The sequence below is a fragment of the Eucyclogobius newberryi genome, unplaced genomic scaffold, assembly GCF_026437365.1.
Source record: "Eucyclogobius newberryi isolate DKJ021-1_F unplaced genomic scaffold, fEucNew1.0.hap1 SCAF_7, whole genome shotgun sequence".
Lineage (NCBI taxonomy): Eukaryota > Metazoa > Chordata > Actinopteri > Gobiiformes > Gobiidae > Eucyclogobius > Eucyclogobius newberryi.
In genome coordinates, this window is record NW_027316389.1 from 16,605,657 (window position 1) to 16,631,465 (window position 25,809).

The following is a 25,809-nucleotide window of genomic DNA, read 5'->3' on the forward strand; positions in this document are numbered from 1 at the left end:
GGCCTTCCACTTAATTTGTGCCGAAATAACATACAAATAGAATCGTTGTTTTGTTGTTATACAATTGGAATTTTGATGAAAATGCTTACACAACCTGATACAAAGTGACCCACTGCAACTCTTTATTTTAGTCTAATATTACAGAAGGACAATGTATGGATAACATTAGGCCTATACTGTTTTTTAATCGTTTTTATTGTACATTCCTTATTTATTTATATTTGTTGAGATTACTTGATTGATTGCTATAAATAAAATGTATTTTCATTATTTCTTGTCTCCATAGTTCTGTTTAAAACATCTTCTCGTGACTTACAATTCACAATATACAATTTTGATATGTTATACTTTTTTACTGTTGATGATGCACAAATGTTAAACCAAATCATTATTTGTCAGGACTTGGAACCACAAACTTGCCATAATAATCTTTTGGCTCAAAGTCCTTTCAACTGACAACAATCACGTCTTTGGGGGAAGTCTTAAACTAATTTGACAAACTGGTCAACTTTAGAGTAGTACAGCACATTCTTATTAATCTGACCTGTCCTTGAGCTCGACTTTAACTATTGGGATGTGCACAAAATGTATCCACTCCTTTTCCTCTGAACCAGTCACTCCCCTCGGACACACAGAAAAGGGGGCATTCTTCTACAATTCTTTTTATGATTGCCAAAGTACGACGTCACAATTGTTTAGTCTTTCCATCTTGAATTAAATTGTGTTAAAAAATCTTGTGGTGTGAAGCCTGTGAGTTGAAGCTGTGATGTTGCTTTTTGGATATTCCTTTTTACGAATCCATAACATTTACCGTAAAATGCTGGTGTGGCATGATATTCTCAAACAGACATATTGATCTGTTTTTCTCCATCTCTGTCTGCGCTCTCTGTTTATGTTGTGTTATTGTTGAGCGCTAACATGAGGAGATATTCCATGGCACAGACATAGTGGGCAGTTTTGTCAAACATTCTGTAGTCGAGGAAACATATGGTAAAGAATAACAAGTGAGTCAATCAGATTGATGCATTTGTTCCAATGCGGCTCCACCTAAATCCACACGCTCTGTTTTTGTCTGCAGAGATCACATATAAAAAGTGGTCAAATTAAGTATTTTAAAGGGACAGTACTACTTACAGTGCAGTGACACTATACAAATTAATTAAACAGTTCACATAATTATCCATCCATCCATCTTCTGCCGCTTTATCCGGGGCCGGGTCGCGGGGGCAGCAGTCTGAGCAGGGACTCCCAGACTTCCTGCTCCCCAGACACTTCCTCCAACTCCTCCGGGGGGATCCCGAGGCGTTCCCAGGCCAGCCGAGAGACATAGTCTCTCCAGCGTGTCCTGGGTCTTCCCCGGGGCCTCTTCCCGGTGGGACATGCCTGAAACACCTCCCAAGGGAGGCGCCAAGGAGGCATCCGGAACAGATGCCCGAGCCACCTCAGCTGGCTCCTCTCGACGTGGAGGAGCAGCGGCTCTACTCCGAGCTCCCCCCGTGTGGCCGAGCTCCTCACCTTATCTCTAAGGGAGCGCCCAGCCACACGGCGGACGAAACTCATTTCGACCGCTTGTATCTGCGATCTTGTTCTTTCGGTCACTACCCAAAGCTCATGACCATAGGTGAGGGTAGGAACGTAGACCGACCGGTAAATAGAGAGCTTTGCCTTTCGGCTCAGCTCCCTCTTTACCACAACGGTCCGATGCAGCGACTGCATCACTGCAGCCGCTGCACCGATCCGCCTGTCGATCTCACGCTCCATCCTTCCCTCACTCGTGAACAAGACCCCGAGATACTTGAACTCCTCCACTTGGGGCAAGGACTCCCCACCCACCTGGAGAGGACAAGCCACCTTTTTCCGGTCGAGAACCATGGCCTCGGATTTGGAGGTGCTGATTCTCATCCCAGCCGCTTCACACTCGGCTGCAAACCGTCCCAGTGCATGTTGCAGGTCCGGGTTTGATGGAGCCATCAGGACAACATCGTCTGCAAACAGCAGAGATGGGATCCTGTAGTCCCCAAACCGGACACCCTCCGACCCCTGACTGCGCCTAGAAATTCTGTCCATAAAAATTATGCACAGAACCGGTGACAAAGGGCAGCCCTGGCGGAGTCCAACATGCCCTGGGAACAGGTCTGACTTACTGCTCAATGCGAACACAGCTCCTGCTCCGGTCATACAGGGACCTGACAGCCCTGAGCAAAGGGCCCCGGACCCCGTACTCCCGGAGCACCCCCCAAAGGACACCCCGAGGGACACGGTCGAAAGCCTTCTCCAGATCCACAAAGCACATGTGGACTGGTTGGGCAAACTCCCATGAGCCCTCGAGCACCCGATGGAAAGTATAGAGCTGGTCCAGTGTTCCACGACCGGGACGAAAACCACTCTGCTCCTCCTGAATCCGAGGTTCGACTATGAGTTCACATAATAGAGAAATATTTTACCTTGTTTTTAATTATTTGAGCATTTTGGGGAAGTTTTTTACTTCCTGGTTGGGCATAAGACAGTCCCACCATTTTAAATGGAGTTTTGCCTATTGATGACAATGATACAAAGATTCCTGTTTAGAACTCCCTGTAATTTTAAAAGTTTTGTTTTCAACTTTCTTCACAAATGACCACTTTACTGGGGTAAAAGTATAATGCATATTTACTACAAGTACTATCCCTCTAAACAAAGTAATACTAAAAAGTGAAACCTGTTCATATGTGCAGCTATAGAGCAGAGTTTGTAAACAGAATAAAGGTGAACTGGAACATGATGTGATTTTAATGGACCAACATTGGCCAAATGCTTTCTGCAATATTGAGCCCGCTATAGTTTTTCCACTGTATTACCAGATGTATTACATCTTTATTACTATTTTTCTCGGAACAATGCACAAGTTACATGTCCAGAGACAATTACAGGTGCACTAAGTAGCTTTACTGCTTGTCCTCAATGGTGGTTTTATTGCTTTGCCATTAAATTCCATGGAGACAAGCCGCAGGTTACAGGTCAGGCTCATTGTAAGAATGTAACAATAAAAACCCAATAATTTAACTGCCATAATATGGAACATATGACGCAAAATAGAGACAGATAGATGGCTCGCCAAAAAGTATTTATAGATATTGCTGTTAAAGACTTAGATTTTTAAAAACATTGTTTCAAACTGTCAAGTGATATCCTATAATATAATTTGAATAACTTTGAAACTGAGGAAACTCTGCCACCGACAGACACATAAACACCACGGCCTGTAGCTCCTCATTTGAGCCATGTGTGTTTGACAGGTTGGAATGTTTTTGTGATGCAAGATAGAAGGAGGAGGTTAAGGTCCACTTCACCACGGAAATGCTGGAGTCGGGAAGCGTATCTTACCTTTTAAGTCATCGATATTTTTGCTGTTAATACAAGTCTGGTATTTATTAGAGATATGTTTTAAACTATAATTTTCTTAATCCAAAAAAGGGACAAACATAAACACAAATCTTTTCCAAAGAGCCAAATGAAAAGCTTAATGGAGCATGCTGTTATATGCAAGTCTAATTCCCCCTCATGGCAATTCCAATGGTAAAAGCCCTCCAGTCTCTTAATTGTCAGATGCACTAAATTTAAATGGCGCCACACTGCAATTTAGCCATCATAAAGACTATTTCAGTGGAACAGCGCTGCAAAATTGGAATATCTCATTTAAAGAATATTATACCACGTCTTCTTTAAATTAATTGAATTACAGAATATTAATCTTAATTTGAGTAGTATTGACAAGTCTAGATTTATTTGCTAGATGGACAACAGAAATACATGTTTTTAGCCTGGACCCACCCTGCGCCTCTGGACTATAAATGTGCACACTAGGGAGGAAATGTTTGCCTTATCAAGATCACTTTAATGAAGAAGATTCAACTCACTGTAGGGAACTTTCAGGTGGACAGTTTCTGAAAAAGCTGTTCAGTAGATTGTTTACTGCCATTTCAAACGGAAGTCGCTATCAAAAGCAGGATGCTCCTTTGATCTAGCAGAAACTGCACCATTCCTAAAAGATGATCTGCCTTTGCACAATCTGCCTTTTCTTTTTTAACTATCAGACAGTTGAATTAACTTCCAAACGGTCTGAAATTGTCTGTAGATATTCATAATTTCACTCAAAACTTGATAAAGCCCATCCTAGCTAATCAATGATGGCAAGGTTACATTTTAGGCTTTAGTTTTAAATTTGTTTATCTGTCTGAAAATGTTGTGAATTGAGAAGTTTTTAGGTGTATTTTAATGAGCCAATGTTGTAAGTGTAATGAAATGTGTACTTTTTATTCGTTGTGTATTCACCTACACAGGGACTGCAGATCATTGTGAATTGAATTTGGCAGTAATGGTTCCATATATGATATTTATGAGATATACTACGTATGTCCAGTGCCATATTCAAGCTTGAGATTGGCCTATAATTCACATTCATGTCGACATTTCCTTTCTTTTTGTATCAAGGATAAAATGGCTTTTCTCATTCAGTGCAAAATTGAATGTTGAAAAAAGTGTCTCTCTTTAGGCTTTATTCCACTTGCTCCACTGTTTTCTAGACAAAGCTTTAATTCTGCAGAAATGTACTATTATTTTAGCCATACATTAGTAGGCTACTTTCGCAATGAACATAAAGGCCACTTCAGTGTACTTTCTGAAAGCACCACCAGAGGGCAATGTACTACAACACTTGATGAAGTAGGGGCCTATCAGACCTTTAGATGGCAGCATAAGGCAGCTATATTATTTTTATTCATTTTTCAACATTTGAGACAACCTCACGGCTCGTTTGAGAGATTAACACAATATTTTGCAGACACAAGAAATATACACACAGAAAATATACGTTTACTAATATCTGCGTTCATGGTACAGTGCAGTCAAGGCCAGTTTAATGAAAGCAAAAGTATTTCTGTTGCACCATTATAATGCAACTGCAACAAGTTTTCTTTTATTTATTGATTTAGGACGTTCAAGGCTGCACGCGCACTGAATCAGGTCAAAGATGAGCTCGGGGTCGACTCATAAATTATAAACATAATCTCGTAAATTATAGATTGTGTTTGAGGGGCCCGAGCCTCTGTATCTTTAACAGTCTGGAGGAGATGGATGGGAGGGGCCGCGCGTTCGCTCGCCGCGCCGTGAACGCGCACTGGCTCCGGCACTCGCGGCGGAAGCGTCAGAGAGAGCGCACTGTGGACCGCAGCATCTCCGCGGGAAAATGTGTTCTTCACTGCGCTGTAACCAAAGCCAAAGTCTCGTGAAGGGGGTTTATTCGAACAGTGAGTGAAGTCGGATGTAAAGTCGTCAAGAAGATTGTCCACTGCCACTTGAGACGCATTTGAAGTTGCTCTGACAGGTAAGATGCTCCTGTAATCTGAGACTGAGAGCACAAGGGCAAATATGAGGCTGAATAAAATAACAATTGTTTTTAAAGACGCCCTTTTAAATAATTCAGTTAAACATCTATTGTAGCTATGTTGAGAAAAGTTTCAGTTTCAAAATGGTACTTTATCACCTGACATTTGCCGTGGGTTCTTGCACTTTATTCTATTTTTATATATTGTCCTAACCAAATATTTCTGGCCTTCATAGATGGAGAAAATGTCCATGCGCATTGTGCGGTTGCTTGCTGTGTGGGCGCTGGTGATTGCGGTGGCGCAGTGCTGCCCTCAGCCCTGCACGTGTGTGGATAAAGCGGCGCAGAATCTGGCCAACTGTGCATACAAAGAGCTCCTGGAGGTGCCCACGGCTTTACCCCCCAACATCACCACACTGAGTCTTTCCGCCAACAAAATCAAGCTGCTCAAGAGTAAAAGCTTTGTCAACGTGACCCAGGTCAACTCCCTGTGGCTCGCCAATAATGTGATTGTGACCATAGAGAGGGACACACTGGCCCCGCTGGTGCAGCTGAGAAACCTGGACATCAGCTACAACAAAATCATCAACTTTCCCTGGGAGGACCTGCAGAACTTGACCGCGCTGCAGCTGCTCAAGATGAACCACAATGAAATGGTCAGTCTGCCAAAGGACGCCTTCTCTACTCTGGCAGACCTGAGGTCGCTGCGCATCAACAATAACAAATTCACCACTATTGTTCAGGGCACATTCAGCACTCTGTCCTCCCTGGCCCACCTGCAGATCTTCAACAACCCTTTCTCCTGCTCCTGCGCCGTGGAATGGCTCAGGGACTGGATCACAACCACCAGGATTACAGTTCCTGAGCCTAACAATATAGTCTGTGACAGTCCCGCACATCTGAACGGCACAATGGTCACTAATATGCCTAAACTCAGCTGCAAAGCCCCCATTGTCACCATCACGTACCAGCCTGACTTGGAAAGCACAGAGCTCAGTGAGGGGGCCTCTGTAGTCTTAACCTGTGAGGCTCAGGGAATCCCTCTGCCACAGCTGGTGTGGGAGCTGACCACTGCCAGCCAGAATTACCTGTTCCCTCTGCCGTCAAACGGAGTCAATAATGACAAGCCCATCAATGATAAGGCGACCAACAGCCAGTTCCATGTCTTTCAAAATGGCACCCTCAACATCCCTCGTATGAGCAAAAGAGTGGAGGGAAACTACAGCTGCTCAGCCACCAACGATATGGGCAGGGCTCAGAGCAGTGTCCGAGTGGCTCTGGCCTCTCAAAAGTACATCAATAAACCAGCCCCTGACTCTACGGATAATCTCCCTTCAGTCAGCAAGCCCATAACCCCCAAGCTCTCCAAGAACAATGTGATCAACTGGTCTAAAAATGATGAGAGGACAAAGAGTGATGATGCCACCTCTGATAAACATGGGATGGAGCAGGCTGGAGGAAAACCCAAAGAGCCTGCACTTGGCAGCAAGTGTGGAGTGAAAGACGGCAGTGAGTACATCTCAAATCATGCCTTCAACATGACCCTGGACGACCTCAAACAGTACACCTTTGACTTTGGGGTCATTGCTCTGGAGGTGTCAGAGACAGAAGCCAAAGTTCAGCTGAACCCACTGCAGCTTCCCAACAGCAAAACCAATCTGCACCTGAGCCCCGGCGACCACCTGGACACTGTCAACAAAGAGCCAATCAGAGTGTTCGAGTCTTCAGGCACAAAGTCCCCTCTGGACATGCTCTACCTCTGCGTGGACACAGGAAATGGACACTCTATAGTGCAGTGGTCCAAAATAGATGATCGGGTGAACTCCTACCGCTTCCATCATCTACATCCTGGCACTAATTACACACTGTGTCTCACCTATGGAGGGCAGGACTGCCAGGTGCAAGTGGTCTTCACCACCAGGAAGAAGATCCCCTCCCTGCTCATTATTGTGGTTGTCAGTATTTTCCTCCTCGCTCTGGCCACTGTTCCTCTGCTGGGGGCCACCTGCTGCCACCTCTTGTACAAATACCAAGGAAAAACATACAAGCTCATCATGAAGGCGCAGAACCCGGATCAGATGGAGAAGCAAATGGCCACGGACTTTGATTCCCGGGCTTCCTTTGTGGGCTCGGAGAAGAACTTTAACCCCAGTGAGATAGGCGACGAGGAAGAGGGCGAGCCGGAGGATGCGGACCGGGAGGGGGAAGCAGAGGACAGCGTGGTCACCGAGTCCATCCCGGGATCCTCATCCAAAACCAACCCGGAGGAGTTCGAGGTGGGCTCGGAATACAGTGACCGCCTGCCGCTTGGCGCAGAGGCCGTCACGATCTCCGAGGAAATTAACGGCAACTACAAGGAGCCAAGCCGCTGAGACCTCCAAACCCCCGACTGTATAAAGTTTCATTTCTAAGCCGCTTTAAATCCAACAGGTAACAAACAAACAATGGCGCTGTAGATCATGGGTGACTCTTTCATTCTTACCTCAGAAAGCACTGCGTCAGAGATTGTGATTATATGTACGTGACATGCTGTGTAGAGTTGACGTTTACAAAACAAGCACAGGATCATGATATTACCCAGAAGGCATCGTGCATGTGCATTAAAAAGAACGCACATGAGCTGCGCGTAAAGAAGATTCATCGATGACTTATTCCGAGCACAAAACCAGACAATAGTGCCATATTTTATAGCCACAATGACAGGGACTTTCACGCACTGCCAGTTTTGCGCAGCAGCTCACCTCAGTGTCCGAGGCGGTGACGCGCGCGCTCCTGTGTTTTTGGCACTGGTTTTCCAAAATCGCTCTCATTCTCTATAAACAACGTGGTGTGCTTGAAAAAAAAAATTACAAAAATACGATTCTTCATTTTGCAGCTGATGTGATGTTACGTGAAGGCTTTTTTTAGTACTGAATATATTATTGACGGGTGCTTTTTTAATTTTTAAAACACGTATCCATGGCATGTCACGCGTAAATTGTGTTTAGTGTAGTCCACACAGCATAGATAACTTGTTGACCTGTGATGTACAGCCACGTGAATTGGGATACTTTTTTTCTTTATTTATTTATCTCTACCTTTTATATTATTTCTTATTTTTTTACAAACGGTAAGTTTCTACAAAACCTTTGACAAAAGCGCATCCAGAGCCACTTTAGGCTTCCTCGTCTTGTATTTACACGTGTGACATTTTGTGAACTGTTGTAACAAAAAGGTTCCGACGTTTTGATATTATTTTATGTAAGTGAATTAATAAAAGGTGAAATCAAAAATGTTTGCTATGTTTATTTTAAGTCTAGGGAGATGTTTTTCCCTCGATCCTGCCACGCTGCGTCTGAAAAGCACAAACGCGGGCCCTTAAAGAACTCTTTGTTCTCAAAGCCTCACCACCAGCCACTCACACCGATGTCATAATTTCAGTTTTATTTCCACTGTAAAAACAAAGGTAACTTTATTCTTCAAAGGAGCTACATGGGTTATTCCAACTTAATGGTAAACAAGAGAAAATCTTTTCCACAGGTTTATTCACAGAAACACCACGGGCCTATAAATATTGTGCCTGTGGCTGGTAACACAACTTGAGAATGATATTACGTTTTTTTGTTTTTTTCTAAAGAAACCATCAATACAGAAGGACTGGCTATGAATAACACAATGAAAGGAGATTTAAATACAGGCCTGTAAACAAAAGCGTTATGTGTGCTTGGTGTTTCATATTAGGATTTGTTCCATTTTCTGTTTTCATCTGAAGTGTGGTTAGTTGCAGGCTGTGCTCTCTGCTTCTTTGCCCGATGTCTCTTTCTTGCTCCCTTCCTTGGTGCTCTTCTTGAGGCTGCCGTTCACAAAGCTGTCCGCGCTCTGGCGCTGGAAGTGTTTCCTGGTGCCCACCAGTGCGGGGTTGTTAACCAGAGTGTAGAGAAGCTGCCAGCGGCCGCGCGCACGCTTGGCACTGGACACTTTGTGCACTTTCTTATCCTTTTGGACCAGCTGGATCCCTGCGGACATTGCACGGGAACAAGAGCAAAAGACAAGCTGAGTGGAGGCTGTGCACAGTAGATTCAAGATACAGTAAGTCAGAAGTGGACTGCCTGAATGAGCTGAGCATGCCCTGGTAAATGTGGGATCCCCTTGAGCACCATGAATTTAAATCAGACAACTGGCACTGATCATCTGTTTCAGAAGGATGTTGTCTGTGCGTAAACTGTAACATTTCAGCTGCGCAGTCTCAGCCGTGGTGAGCCTACAGTTGTTTTTTGTTTTTTTATGAGTTTAAAGTGTTAAAGATTGAGATAAAGACATGCCCGATAACTCATCCATCACAAATGCCAAGCTTATTTTTCTCCTCGTGCGCGTTAGTCAGTGATCTGGTAAGGTCTGTACATTATAACGGCAGCATGAGTCTTATGTATATCACTGACCTTCCTCTGCGTCCCGGGGCCTCGGGGCGGCGCTGTCCGGGCCCCCGGTCTGCAGCAGCAGCCCGCAGAAGGCCTTCATCACCGGGTGAGACTGGCTCACCTCGATCTTCAGATAATGAGCGTAGCAGCGGTAGGCTGGGGACACAGGGAGGGGCATCACTCACAGAGCAATAAACACGTCCAGGCCTGGCTTTGAGGCAATCACACATAATGGCCGGCAATCTGTCACCACCTGCTTTCAGCACGTTTCAGACCACTGAGCAATTACAGTTTTAAAAGAGAATGCGCATATCAGACATCCAGGTTCACGCGGCCTCCTCCCCACGTGACAGGGGGACCTCACAAACAGGGGATTAAATGAGGTGAAGGCTTTTTACCCAAGCGAAATGGCTTCTTGGCTCTGTTCTGGGAATATGAAATGAGCAGACCTTTTTGTCAAGTAAGGAATATTAGGCTTTGTTAGATGTTGTGTTTAGTTTTAAACTATACATTGTTTTACATTGTTCATTGTAAACAGCAATATTTATCTATATCAGCTTTGAAATAGAAACGGGTCCATTGACCTGTTGAAAACTGCAGAACTGATCAGCCTCATATTGACATTTCACCACAAGCAGAATGTCATTTACATAGTTTTACTGTTGAAAATTGCTACATGTGAATTTTGAATTTTATATGACGGGGAGTCGACATTTTGACTAATCGTACAGAACTGAGGACAGGAATGGGGGTAGGTGAAAACAGATAATTTTTGAGCACTCAAGCCTCAAATGCAGGACAATACATGATTACTCAGACACACATGAATCAATGAAAATACAATTCTGAGTAACCTGAACACCATTACATGGGCATAATGGCCATGTTCCCTTCAAAAGCTGTTTCAGTCATTCTAGACAGGCCTTGAACACTTTTAGATGTGACACTTTCACTATACCTTTACAGCTAACAATATATAACAATATACTCACTTGAAGATGAGACCAGACATATATTTGAACTGTACAATATTTAAAGGTGACACAAAGTTCTCCTCACACCCAGTTTCCCCATGGATCCTGGTTACCTGGGTCAAACGCCTCCACATTGCGGTTCAGCAAACTAATGTCCATGCGTCCCAAATGAACGATATTGAAGAGCGCGGTGATGAGCAGGCGCCAGGCGGCCAGCAGCACCCCGACCAGGACGCTGACCGGAAACAGCATGTATGTCATCAGGAACAGATTAGGCCTGGAAGATCAATGTCATGGTGAGTTACGCACGCCTGCTAAAGGATCTGATGTGATCCCACGTGAATGAAAGCACTAAAGATCCATCATCACCTGTTGTCTAAGTCCCGTGTGCCAGCAGTCTTTTTGATGAAGCAAAACCTGGCACAGATATGTTGAACCAGCACCACCAGTATGAGCATCAGCCAGAAGGGCCTGAGGGGGGAAATCCATTCTCCAATTTATATTTACAACATGCCCGGTACATGTGATCAAAGCAAAGCTGAGGATGTACTGACCACATGCTCCACAGGGCCTGGAAGAGGAACAGGTTCTGGCCGTGCAGAATGGGGATGATGACGAGGAAGACAGCCACCAGGAGTGAGAGGAAGAACACCAGCGTCTGAATGAGCACAGCTGGGACGCACAAGCGCACAGTTTAGCTCAGCTCACCCGAGACTCAAGATGTGTCCAGAGCTTGATTTGTACATCTGTTTCTTACTCTACACGAAGAAGTTTAGTCTGGATTCGGAGGTTAACCAACCAGAGGAACAAACGTAGACAATATTATGAAATGGGTCGGATTAGAAAAGAGGTGTGTGTTTATTAAACCTTCAAATCTCTGAACTCACAAGTCACTAGAGATGTCACAAAATCTAAAAATTGAAAGGACAAAATCATCTTCTTCTTCTTTCTTTACCATTATTGATGACCATACAACAGTGACTCATTTTCTTTCCTAATGTCTAATAGATTATACCATTGCGCTAGTATGAGGCTTGCCTGACCAGCCAGTCCCTTCTACATTCTGTTCAAAGGCAGAAGAGCCTGGAATCGGACCATAAGGGGGCGTTAAAAGACATGGGACGGTCCGACTACGGCGAGTTTAGTGCTTCGCTTGTTGACAGCAGAAACCACCACATTCAAGCACTTTACTCACTGTTATTAAAGTAATTCAGTTATTCCTATTACTTTACTAAAATTTGCACAATTATAATTATTTGACTAATCCCAATTATCAACAAACCGAATAATCTTGACATCATAAGAGGTGATAGAATAAATCATTATCATATGAATCATAATTATTTCTATTGAGTTGAGTTTTGTTTTATTTATATTGACATCCAGGTTTTTCTGTGGAAAACATTTTATATTCAACTAATATTCAGCCTGATCTCTTAAAGGCGTAATGGACGATTTTTCGGATGCGCATGCGCACTCCCCCGTGCGGACTGATACAACACACATGTGCGTTTGTTTATTAGCACAACGGATCGCATCGCATCGCTCGTCTCCCGTAGATTTCTGTCTCTTCAGAGCCAGCTCGAACAGTCTTTGTCCGTCCTAATTATGTCCCATACACTGAGGGAACTATCCATGCGCTTAGACATGCGGAAACGTGCTGCTCTCCTAGGGACGAGCCACACGAGGCTGCAGGTGAGCGATGGGTGCGTTCTATGATTGATACGTGGCAGAACTAATCGGCAGTCCACGCCACGAGGAAATAAGACTCAGATTTGGGCCAAAAAAATTGGCCATTACACCTTTAAAACCTGGTTGTGAAACACTAAGGTATGATCCTGTTTGGTCCACATACCGACGACAGTGTGAGCCGCAGTGAAGCTGGTGTAGCCCATCCAGCACACGAGAGCCGGCCGCGACGGGCGGATCCTGCGCTGACGGTTGTACACGCTGTAGATGTCTCCTCTGTAAAGCATCTTCAGGTTGGACCTAAAGCCACAGAGTAGATTTAAACTTCACTGATCCACCAGGGAAAGCACATGGCCACAGCAGTTTAAAGTTTCACTATGTAACTTTTCTGGTAGAGGGTCCGCCACCCGCTTGGAGATGTTATTATACTGTCTGCAATACCACAAACTCCATCGGAAAGGAGGATTTTAATCTCAGTGGGACTCTCCTGATTAAATAAAGGTTAGCTAAAATTTTCCACATTATGGCCTTCAACATCTCCATGGAGACATAAGATAAGATAATCCTTTATTGATAAGATAAAATAAAATAATAATAAAATAAAGTAAAGTAAAAAAAAGTAGCTAGCATAAGACTAAATAATACTAATACTAATGGTAAGGAAGCAAAACACTCTTATTTACATCAGTTGTATGCACATGAATATGGCCTTAATTGCTTGTGAGTACGACAGTAATTGCACATTACTGCATTACTGGGCGAGTTACAGGTCAGATCTGTGGAGAGGGAACTCCGCTCACAATATTAATGCATGTTTAAAATAAAAGTTTATATTTTTTAACAATAAAACACCTGTAATTGAACAAACAGATGGGTAGGTTTAATGCCATACTGTGGAACATTCCAGACAAAACAATAACATCTCCATGAAGACCAGCAGGCAGTGTTCCCTCCACCAGAAGTTACACAGTGCACCTTTAACATGATAAGAGAAAGTCCAATTCAAAAAGGTAAGTGGCCATTATACTGTTATAATGAATGAAAGTACCTGTGGAGAACCATGGAGCGCATGAGCATGGCCAGGTTCACCAGAGCGGACAGGGTGAGAGCAGAGATGTAGCACACTGTCAACAGAGTCCCAGTCAGTCCGTGAAGGCACTTTACCACATAACCAGACACTCACCTTCAACACACCACATGTAAAAGATCACCAGCCGCATCACCTCGTATTTGTCTGGAGACAGCTCCACTTTGAAACCAGACAAAACTTTGGCAATGTCCAAATCCACTCCCATCCGGGCTATCTGCAGCGTCGGCACCACGGAGAGAATCAGCAGCAGAGCCACCTTCACCGCAAAAACACATCGTTCGTTTGCAGTAGTTTAAAGGTGTAACTTTTCAAATGGCATGAAAGTAAAAGTACCGTATGTACATTTAACTTTTACGTCTCCACATTTGAGATCAGGCAATTGTACTTTCTACTACATTTTTCAATCTAACTGAAAAGTATTAAAACTATAAAAGTGCTTTTGATGACAGTTTATTGGCCAAGATCACCACATTAAAAGCGTTAATAGTTTTCAAATCGGTGTGAAATATGTGTTTGCTGTACTATTGTTTAACAAAAGTGACACTTCTACCACCAAATGTATTTCATTAAAGATTATTTGATAGCCCAAACAAATATTGAAAAGCCTGAATTCTTACACCTCTTTTCAGATCTTACACTCCTTCTCCTTCTTTCCTTCTCATTCTCCCCTTCTCCTTTTCCCCTTCTCCTTCCCTTATCTCCTTCTCCTCTCTACTTCTCCTTGTCTCCTTCTCTCTCCTTCTCCTTGTCTCTTTCTCCCCATCTCTCCTTCTCCTTGTCTCCTTCTCCCCTTCTCCCCTTCTCTCTCCTTCTCCTTGTCTCTTTCTCCCCTTCTCTCTCCTTCTCCTTGTCTCCTTCTCCCCATCTCTCCTTCTACTTTTCTCCTTCTCTCTTTCCCTTTTTTCTTCTCCTTTTCATCTTTCCTTCTCCCCTTCCCCTTCTCAGCTCTCCATCGCTTTCTCTTTCCCCTTCTCCATTTCTCCTTCTCCCCTCCACCTTCTCTCCTTCTCCGTCTCTCCTTTTCTCTTCGTCTCCTTCTCCTTCTCTCCCTCACTCCTCCTTCTCCTTCTCTCATTCTCATTCTCCTTCTTCTTCTCCTTCTCTCCTTCTCATTCTCCTTCTTCTTCTCCTTCTCTCCTTCTCCTTTTCTCCTACTCTCCTTCTCCCCTTCTCCTTCTTCTTCTCCTTTTCTCCTACTCTGCTCTCCTTCTCCTTCCCCTTCTCTCCTGGTTGTGTCACTTTTATAATGCACCTTTAACTAATGGAAGTGGCAGATGACTAAAGAGTAAAGACACACCTGGTACAGAGTGATAAAGGCCACGACGCAGGAAATGGCCAACTTGGGAGGGAAACGGAACGCTGTTGGAACAGATTTATCACGTCATTACAGTTTAGATGCACAAATGAAGCTTCACTGCCATATTTACCATCTTGTGGAGTGTAGATGTACGACTTGACAGCATCCACGATTCTCTGTACGAGTCCAGGCGTCTCACTGGATGCGCTGGCATGCAAGGAAAATAAATAAAACAACAAAAAACTAAAAATCCATTTATTCATGAGGGTAAGAATAAATCCATTTACATGTATCTTATTTTGTTATAATCAGTTATTTTGTTATAATCAGATTTGATATTTGATTTGAATATCTATATTTGGCAGATGTTTCCATATTTTAACAAACCTAAATAAAGTCCTATAATAGTGATATAATATTTTTTTTCAATTCCTCGTCTGGTGTTTGTCAAACTGCGGTATGTGTGGTTGTTTCGTTTAGAGACATATAGTCAACTTTGATCATTACTTCAAACTAAACATGTTTTTCGTCTGATTTTAGAACTGGTTTATAGCCCTAGTTTAGGCCTGATCAAGTCCAGGTTTAGATCTGGTCGTACTCTGGAATTCAAATATTAACTTTGGTGGTACTTGGAGTGAAACGCTGAGGAACAACTGCCTTTGTCTGATGTAAAATCCAAAGCCAGTGGAAATATGGAGGAGAGGATGAATTCACCTGATTTTATTGGCCTTCTTCTTCTTTAGTATTTCCTTGACGTAGTCCTTATAGTAGCTGCTGTTCAGGTCCTGTTTGTAGGCGAGACAAACATTGTGTTGATTTACATGCAGTTCTTGCCCTCTATCCTGTAAGGCTTCTTGCCCAAGCTCCCCAGAATCAACAACCCAGCCCTCCGTTAGTATCGGTACTCATTCCTGACCTGTTTTTATTTAAGTTTTCATGAATATATACCAAAATGAACCGATTCCTATTTTTGTGTGAAATGAAATCAACCATAGGACCTTCATCAATGTTGATCTGACACTGCCTGAGTGTTTGTGGGGGCCCTCAGACACATTTTTGTTGGCCCTCAGCTTTAATGCTTGATAGGCCCAGATTATTTTACGTAAACCACCACAACATATACAGTAGGTTTCAGGCCTGAATAAAAAGCTGTTTAATGCAGCAAATCTGAACTTTTCCCTGTATTTACCACCACTATATGGCCCTCGATCGGCCCTCTGCTTCATCTGTGTCACATTCTGTGGCCCCTGGTGAAAAAAGTTTTGGACATCCCTGCTCTAGCTAAAACTGAAATAAATGTTTAATAAAAGGTACTTATATTTGTGGAGAGCAAAACTCATAAAGTTTAATTCCGGGTACAGGAATGGCATCAGGTGTAAAGTGGTGATTTATTTTTGTCATTCTGGTGGTGTGAGGCTCGAGCTTTGTCACACCAAAGAAAGATTAGCGGCAAATGAACTGGAGGTTGTTGATTCGTGGAAAAAAAACAAGGCGACCTTTTCATAATCTGATCAAGAACACGACATAAACCAGTTACGTCAAATCTGCTTAAATATGATTACGGCTCATGTGCCGCATGAGTCCACAGACTGCGCCGGGGCTGTGGGGCTCTGAGCAGGACTAATCAAAATGGATGGGTATTTGAAGCTGTCGGGTGTTGTATTTACCCAACACAGAAGGTAGATTATCAAAGTGAATTATGTAAGATGCACTGAATATTTACTGCAGTGTTTATCTGAATGTTGGTCATTTTAAGTGCAAAAGACAATATAATTATCGTTGTTGTAAATAGGCGATATCGACTCAAATTTGCAATATATTTAGATGATATTTTCACAAAACATGAAACAGGTGAGAGAGATAATTATTCCCATATCTAACAAACTGATATAAGCTAAGAAGAAACAACAAAACCAGAGGACTGCATTCGGAAAACTTGACATTAAATCGCTTTTTTTTTTTTAAACATGGACAAAGAATTTAAAAAAAAAGCTTCAGTTTGATATGCATTTAAAAAAACATTTTTATTACTGATTAGAGAATAAATAATTGCATATGCGCTCACTACAAGAGCTGTGTGTTCTATTTCCCCCATCATTTTGTGCATTTCAAACCATAAATTGTGCCATTTAATATTGCAATGTATTCTTAGACAAGCAACAAACAAAAACTACTTCTATTCTTTTGATTTAAGAAAAGTTACCGTCTTCTGAATACCATGAAATAAAAGAGTAATTTATAAATCTGAATATGTATTTTTGGTACACGCATTTAGTCACTTCTCAACACTGAACATAACAGTTTTGATCCACTGTTGCATCAGACCTATTACGGTCTTGTTGAAATCATTGCAGCCTTAAAATAAGCCCTGGTAAACACGGCATAAAAGACTTTGAACCACTGTAACAGAACTTACTTCAGTTGCATTGTCCTTGTCTGTGCCTTGGAGGCCCTTGAAGAGCATCAGCGGATACTGGAAACTGAGGAATGCCAAGCAGGCTATTTGTGGAAAACTGGAGAAAAGAGAGAAGTATTTGTGGATCTGTAGAAAGAAAGAGAAACATCAGTCACAAAGTTCACCCACAGTGCACAGGAAGCTTATTATGTCTCTTATGTAGATTCCAATTCACGATTGGCTTAACTTAGACTTTTTTTTAACTGTTATTTGGATTGTATTAAGAAAATAGCTTTTTTATCCATGTATTTATTTATTTATTAGCCTTTATTTAAGAACCCACTGAGATTGAGACCTCTGTGGCAAAGGGAAAACAAGATTCTATTACAGCTTCATTAAGATTCCACTCCAGACAACAGCGTTTACAAATCCTGCTGATTAAGAACAGCAGACACTGGAACTAATTGTTTTGACTGCAATTCTGTGGACTGAAAGCTCAATGTGGAAAACAGGGATTTAAATCTTGTGTGTATTGGACTGTTTGCCAAAAATGCGTTTGCTTTTGTCCAATAAAACAATCCCCAAAACTGTTGCTGTCACCTGCGGCGTTTTGGGGCAGTCTATCTTCTGCCACACCAGAACTACGAAATGGGTCCATGAGAGCAGGCTGCCGAGGACATAGCCCACTTTATTGTGCAAAGTGCCACATGCCAGAAGCGGGTAGTACAGAGCCGGGTAGTAGAACACTCCCAGGATCACCCAGTTCTCTGCAAAACAGGACCACCAGAACTGTTCAATGGACAATTGGAACCACACACGCACAATAATAACGCAGTAACCTTAATCAGTATATAAAACAATATACACAAAATATAGCACAATAGTTGCAAATGTAAAATGTACATGAGGGCAAATAGGTCCAATCATTTCTGAGCATGATGTTTTCTGTTAAATGGCACAGAGTCTATTGTCTATTTGGCTTTTGTTCTTGAAAATAATATTGAAAGCTTTTATTTTGATGAGAAAAAAGGACCAAAGCTACTTTGGCAGTTAGAGGCTAGAATTTAGTTCAACCTAATCATGGTGTGACTTCTGAGTTAAAAAAAAAACCTTGAGCTGTTTTTTAAAAGTTAATCCATGGTTCTCACAGACCAGGTTAGGTGAAAAGCTAAAGATATAGAAAAGAAAGCACTGTCCATTCCGTTCAGCAGTGACAAGCCTCTGCAAGAAGAGTTTGTGATGAGTCCCTCAAAGAAGAAGTGTAGCCTTCTCAGCCAAAACAAACTGATTCAAACATGAATTTATTAATGCTCATAATAATAATCTCTGACCAATTGTGTTCCACTGTGCCTTACAATGTTATAATTGTTGTGGGTCTCTACCTACATCTATAAAGGATTTGATTCATTGAGTTGACATGTGGAGTCACTGTTGCTCAAATTAAACCAGAACTTACCCCAAACTTAAACTAAACCTCTTCTAGCAACAGGCCACAGACTTTTGCCCACTAACTTGAAGGTTTAACAGCGTTGTTGCATGAATATGCTCAAATAAGCCTATTTTGAAAGAATGGTTCCTTTCCATATGGCAGTGCATTATTGTTGATTATTACTAGAAAAGTTCCGTTCACTGAGGAATTTGCAGTAAGTAGAAATCTGACAAAAGACAGACTTTATTTTTCTTGTGTAATACTATGCAATTACACAAGAAAATGTGTATGTGTGTATGCTTCTGTGGAGCTTATGTCCACATTCTGAGCCCAATGATCCAGTTACATAAGCAACATTGTACCGTTGGATTGAAGGGTGCGTTTGGGAGGGTGCTCTCACGTTTTTGCACTGTTTCTGTGATGAATGGGAGAGGATCCTCAGACATGAGCAGCCCAAACAGTCGGCACAGGAGAACTCCAAACACCGCCACTACCAGCCCCTTGTGCTGCGTATGGTCCAGGAAGTTGACCGGACTGAGAAATCAAGCAGAAAGTATTTAGTAGCCCCGTGTGAGCAAACAAAGCACTTCTTTCATCTATTAAAACACATTTCACAAGCGTTTTCTAGAGTGGATATTTCATTTGAATTCTGGACATAGTCACATGGGCAGTTTTGGGTTGGATATTGCCTGTTTATAAATGACATCACAATATTGTAGACACAGGTAGGCGTCAGGATACACACTTCTGTTACACTCACCTTAGTAAACTTGCGAGCCCTTTGTGTTTGTTGGCAGATCTGTTTTTCTGTGCTAAAATGGCAAGTATGAGCATTATCACCACCTGCAATCACAGGGATACACATGAGCATTTTAGGATGTGTTAGCATATGTTAGCGTGTGTTAGAATGTGTTAGCATAAATCGATAGAAATAATTGTTTGACTTGTCGACTATAAAATAATCGTACTACACAGAAGCAATCACCCCTGACCTTTTAAATCACATGGATGGTAAATTAAAGGTGCACTACGTTACTTAGAGTCGAGGTCTTGGAAATAATAGTTTTAGGGTTAGTTTTAGGGTTACATGGTGCTGTATTTTATGCAGTAAATCCATACATTCATGCACAACGTTTGGGCCTGTGGAACCTGAACCAGTAGCCTATGTTAGGATTAGTGTAGTTCCCCCGTTCATCGAAAAAGGGGAACATAGGTATCGGGGAATGGGTACCGGGGAAAATAGGTACCAGGGAATATAGGTACGCTCCCATGTTACATGTTACACAGTATGGCATTACACTTCCATCTCCATTTTCAAGGAGACAAGCAGGTGGCTGACACCTGACCAGAAAATGTAGATAGTACTCCTTTAATATACTGTACCCATAATTATCACTAACTCTACTTCAACTGACATCAGAATTATTCTTATTTAATTCTGTTTGTTAAGTATACAAAATATCATCTATAGGCCCATTCACACATAGATCTCAGAAAATTGCCAGGTGCAGCTCTGATCCCCATTCACACACGCTTCAGTCCCAGAACATTAACCTGGCATTTGTCTATAAGCATCATATCACCATAGCAATGTGCTGCATCATTTACATTTTAAGAGAACTGAACTATCTGCATGGTATATTCTAGGAAACCAAGCTCGTAACCAAAGAAACGAGCCGTTGTACTGGCAATTATCTGGCTTTGTTCACACATAAGGTTCCCTGCATTAGTCCTGTTCATTTAATTGGGTCTTTACCAAGGAAATTCCCAGATAAAAAACCCTGGGAGTTCTGGCTTTGTTCACACATGACCCTGCTCTGGTCAAATGCTGGGGAAACTCCCAGGTCATGCTGCATGTTTGAATGGGGCTTACGTTGGTTTCCGTGTCAATATACTAATGGTTCTCCATCCTTCCTCCAACCAAAGATATGTTTGGGGATTTTTTGGTCAATTCTGTCTTCAATTTTCTAAACTGTTTGGTCACAATTCAACCTTACTGTCTGCCATATCTGCAAGACATGTAATGACACCAGCATTTGGACGTTCCTGTCTGATAAAAAATATGAATAATTGTCTGTGTAAATGCTTGTTTCTTGCCCCCGATTACAGATTCCTGTCCGCCTCAGGCCCATAGTTGTGTGACGTGAGTGAGCAGGGACCGAGTTGACTGTGAACTTACAGATATCGCTGTGATGCATATGTGGTAGAGCTTGTCATCCGCCATAGGATTGCAGGGCAGGAGTACTCTAGAACAAGAGGAGAGACCAATGATAAGTTATTGTTCTTGACCCCATTTTTTCCACACCTCCACAGGTCGCTGTCAGCCGCGATTCGAGCTGGAAAAATCCTGCTGTGGAGATTTGTGCATTTAAACGGATTGGCATCAGCGTAACACGGGGAAACAACAAACGGCTGTTCACATTCCGCGCGCTGAAGAGCAGTAATGCCTGATCATGAGGCAGTGTTCAGATCTGCTCAAGCCCCACAATACAAGAATGCTGCTTTCACAATCCAAGCTGGGAGTTACTTTTTTCCTTTTGGGGAGTGCAGTGTTTCCCAAGCAGGGGTATGTGAACCAACCACTCACCAGGGATCACTTGGAAGGCTAAAGAAAGTGTAATATTTAAATAAAACATGGTTAATTTGCTATAGCTTTTAGAATATTTTGATCTATTCTGGACATCTACATGTTATTAAGACAAGAAAATATAACAGTAATTGACAATATGTTATTGAAGTAAACAGATTGACAGCCTAATATCAGAGTTAAGGGGTACAAAAATTGAAATAAAGAACTATTATGAAGCACTTGCACAGATAAAACCTGATTTTAATTGTTGTCTATACATTCTGCACACATAATATTTTAGTTTAGTTATAGTATTTATGCTAACATCTTAGATCAGTGTTTCTCAAGCTATGGTACGTGTACCGGCTGCTTTTGGTGGTACTTAGGCTCCTCTGAATTTTTACTGTTTGCTTCATTTTAAAGTCTGTTTTATCCATATTTTTCTCAGCTTTGGGTTAGTTATTGGTTAGAAATACTTTAGCAACGATTGAGTCCTTTTGCAGACCTAAATTAACCCAAGTTGAGACTGTAATAGTCCCATTACAGACCTGGTTTGGATCTGGTGGCACTTGGACTGCTAATTATTTTCTTTGGTGGTACTTGGTGGGAAATGTTTGAAAATCACTGGCCTAGACGTTCCGCAGTAGGGCCCCAAACCTATCTATCTCCATGAAGACAAGCAGGTTTTGCCAACAGGCCAAGTTACAGGTCAGATCTGCGGAGAGGCGAGCCTGCTCACTGTAAGAATACATGTTTTCTAAATATATTTGAGCAACAAAAGTAATTTAATACACAAATTAAAGCCATTTAGTGAACACTGCAAGCAAAGAAATAACAGACAAGCAAGTAGCAAACCAGAAAGGTTACATAGCGCACCTTTAAACCACAGCTTTTATTTGACACAGCTCTGGGGTAGTTTGAAACCCAAACATGACCCCATTCATTCACTGCTCTGGGGAAGTCTGCCAAGTTGACAGCTAATATCGAGAATCCTCCTTTTTCTTTTTTGCGCAAAGACACTGATAATACTGTCTGAACTATGCTCTGAAAACGGGGCGATAAAGCCAAGGCCGCATTTGAACATACACTTGTGAATGCTGATGTAGAAGTATTTAAGTACTTACTCGTGCTGAGCTTTGGTTGGCAGAGGCTCCAGGTCAGGATACTCGTAGTCCTTCAGAGCATCCATTGTGCCGTCTCTTTCGTCTGCTGTCTTTGGCACTAACAGGTTCCAGCGGCGTCCTTGTTCCCTGTGTTTGGTCTAGTGGCAGTGGCAGAGTTTCCTCCTCCCTGTCCAGGTGCCCTGTCTGTCCCCTCCGGAGCCTCCACCCTCTCAGGCCTGTTCTGCGCAGCAGCCTGAGCGCAGCGCGAGAGCAGAACAGTGTGTGTGTGAACCCTGGCAAAAAAATGTGGAACTCTCTCAATCCTGTGGCCACCTGTGGCTTAGTGGATTATGTGCACTTTGGGGGCTGAGAGCAGGAGCTGGTTACGCTTTTACACTGGTTACACTGCACAACACTTGTAAAACCCTTATTACCATAAATATGATCTGTTTGTATTGGGGGAAGAGGTGGGAAGTATTCAGTTATAATTACTAAGTCACTTTCAGAGTAGTTTTCTGACGCCAAAGTTTTACTTCTACAAGAGTAATATTTAGTTTGAAGCTAAAGTATTCTTACTTCGGTAAAACCCTTACACTTTTCCTTCAGATATGATTTGTTTTATGTCTTTTCTTTGGAAATATCAGAATCTGTGCATCATTACATTTTTCTACCATCCAATTGACCAACCTTTGCTCTGTACGCAATTGTTAGTTTTTCCATTTTTTTCATACTCTCACTTGAGTCATTATTTTGGTGTCTTAGATATGACATTTATTAACAGATACAGGACTTTTATGCATGATACTTTTATTGTTACCGTTTTCATATGAAAGCAAGAATTCTTACGATATATAAAGTTGAGGGATGTCCAATTTAACTGTACAGTCTATCATAAATATGTTTATCTGATAGAAGTATTTCATAATTTATATTGTTCATTGGAGCAAGTGTAATTTGCCAAAGAAGCACTAAACATCTACACATATCTTATCAGTTCATATAATGGGAGTTCCCTTGTTGCTGTAGAAGTGTAATTTATTCACCATCACAATAGGTTGCATTCATGTAACATTACAACATTCAGGAATCCCTATAGTTTAGAATTGGCAAATATGTGTAGATTCAAAATAGCTTCAGAACATTGTGCCATTTTCATTTAGCAAGACATGGTCGGTTAAAAGGACTTTGATGCAAGATTAATATGGCAGGTTTATGGAGCCAATCCCAAACAAATAATGATAAGGTTCCAAATTTGTGCATCAGAATTTAGGGTTTTAGGGTTCTTAAAAAACAGTGAATCTCTCCTTGAGATATATTCATGGGTTAAGCTATGGCAACGGTCCATCACCATAGTAATTAAAATCTATAATATATAATATATAATAATAATAATAATAATAATTACATATTGCCGGGTTTCAGATGACAACATTCCATAGACCAATAATATTTAATACAGATGGGGGGCAGCTAAAATGTTGTCAAAATGAAGATTTTTGTTATAATCTCAAAAGTTAATGAATGCATTCACAGAATAAATGGTCAGAATAAACATCTCAGCTTTAGATATTTCGTGGCAAAATTGAATTCGTCAATAGGGAAATCTGGCACAACCAAATCTGGCACAACTAATTACAAAAGGGGAAAGATCTAAGGGGAAAGGGATTTCAACTAATAATGGATATCAGTTTCTTGTTTATCCATGTGTTTTTTGACAAAATATTAGCACCATTGCAATAGCAATTTGAAACAAAATTTTATCTTTTGAATTGTTAAAAGTCCAAACAGGAAGTTGAAACCCACAAAAGGGTGATATTTTAGGACTATTTTGAGGACTATTACTTGCTATGACATCACTCTGAAACCCATGGATACACACCAAGCAAACATACAAAAACACTTTCTGACGTCTCTTCTCATTATGACAGATTATCATTAGTTTAGTGTGTCCCACTGACAAAGGGGCTTGCTCACAGCCCTGTCGCAGATTTTTCTAAATTTGTTATAAATCCATATCTACAACCATACTTCTATAAACTATAAAAGATTTCACTGTGTGAGTTTGTCCCACTTTCACAGGCCCCGAGCAGAGCACCAGTGACAGCAGTGTAGCTCCAATTTCATTGGCTTTGAAGACGAGAAGACGAGCGACAACACGACGACTGTGACGGCCACATCTGCTGAAGTCATGACACTTCACTGGGCTCTGTGTACAGCCGGGTTAACTCACTACTTTCATCACTCAATTTTGTTTTAGAGGTGCACTGTGTAACTTTTCTGGTGGGAATTTACTGCTTTGCCTGGAAAAGTTGACTGTACACCATAGCTCTTGCATTTACTTAATGTAAAGCTTACTGTGAGCAGTTTGTTTCTCCACAGATCTGACCTGTAACTTGGCCCGGTTGCATCACCTACTTGTCTCTGTCTACATAGATACGTTCAACGCAATGTTCTGGAACATTCTGTAAAAAGATTAACATCTCCAAGAAGATAAGCAGGTCTCATGTGTCTATTGTGGGAAAAATGACCTGCAGCTCTCAAAGGGCGACACGCCGTAAAGGGGCCAGTGCAAATCAGTATCTGTAAGTAAACCGACTAGCTATTTATTAAGTTGTTTTAGATCAATATTGTAATTTAAAATGTAATATATAAAATATAACATAACAATCCACGGGTCGTAGATAGAACTAACAGACAAAAGCAATAGGTCTTCTTTAAGATGTTATTGTGTTGCCTAGAACATTATGCATTATAGCATCAACCTTACATTTCCATGGAGACAAGACTGTGGCACCACCAGGCCAAGTTACAGGTCAGAACAGTGGAGAGGCGAGCTAGCTCACAGCAAGAATGCAGGTTTCTCATGGTATTTCAGAACAATAAAAACAATTAGAAGTGATTATATAATTAAATAAATACTAATGTCATACTTTGGAACATTCCAGGCAAATCTGCATGGAGACAAACATGTGAGCAGATCACCCACAATAAATGTTTTCGCAATGCACCTTTTGCTTTGATACAACCCAACATTTACACAATACAATTACATTTACCTGAAGTATGAATGGGTTTGAGACCACAATAACACCAACCAGTGACTTACCTTGTTAGCCTTATCAGACCGCCCTGGTTTCAGAGCCAGATCATGCTCATTCTAAAGTTTGTTGTGAAGATTTCGCCAACTTGTCTTCAGAGGACTTTGACCGCTCTCTATCTGACTGGAGTCAAACGTTATAAAATTGCTGCAACTTGCAAAACCAATGACTCAGAGGGAAAGGAACAGTGGATTTGTGGCACAACTTTTTTGTTTTTCTTTAAATAAAGTGGTTGGTTTGTCATGCCTTAAGTGAGAAAGAGTGTGAGGATTTAATCTAGTATACCATCGTGGTGACCTCAGTATATGTGCCATCTAAACATGATGGTTGAAATGTACTATTGTAATTTACTAGTATACAACCTCTTAACCTTTGGAGGATGGTTGTTCTGACCTTGCATTAAGGG

At 41.8% G+C, this 25,809-nt stretch overlaps 2 protein-coding genes across 2 annotated transcripts; one reads left to right on the top strand and one right to left on the bottom strand.

Annotated features, from left to right (window-relative positions):
* Positions 1–5,343: 5,343 nt before the first annotated feature.
* Positions 5,344–8,575, top strand: islr2 (immunoglobulin superfamily containing leucine-rich repeat 2). The gene is made up of 2 exons (XM_072434620.1): positions 5,344–5,362; positions 5,599–8,575. Exon 2 carries the CDS (start codon positions 5,599–5,601, stop codon positions 7,732–7,734), a length of 2,136 nt encoding a protein of 711 aa, XP_072290721.1. The 5' UTR covers positions 5,344–5,362; the 3' UTR covers positions 7,735–8,575.
* A 382-nt stretch (positions 8,576–8,957) lies between these two features.
* stra6 (signaling receptor and transporter of retinol STRA6) lies at positions 8,958–25,529 on the bottom strand. The gene is made up of 18 exons (XM_072435412.1): positions 25,412–25,529; positions 22,327–22,558; positions 20,813–20,879; positions 19,394–19,476; positions 19,034–19,167; positions 17,805–17,971; positions 17,226–17,351; positions 15,524–15,594; positions 14,940–15,016; positions 14,810–14,871; positions 13,606–13,768; positions 13,471–13,546; positions 12,589–12,722; positions 11,288–11,405; positions 11,103–11,204; positions 10,847–11,010; positions 9,781–9,915; positions 8,958–9,357 (listed from the first exon to the last, which is right to left on the bottom strand). The coding sequence occupies exons 2-18, from the start codon at positions 22,389–22,391 to the stop codon at positions 9,119–9,121; spliced, it is 1,983 nt and encodes a 660-aa protein (XP_072291513.1). The 5' UTR covers positions 22,392–22,558; positions 25,412–25,529; the 3' UTR covers positions 8,958–9,118.
* Positions 25,530–25,809: the final 280 nt, after the last annotated feature.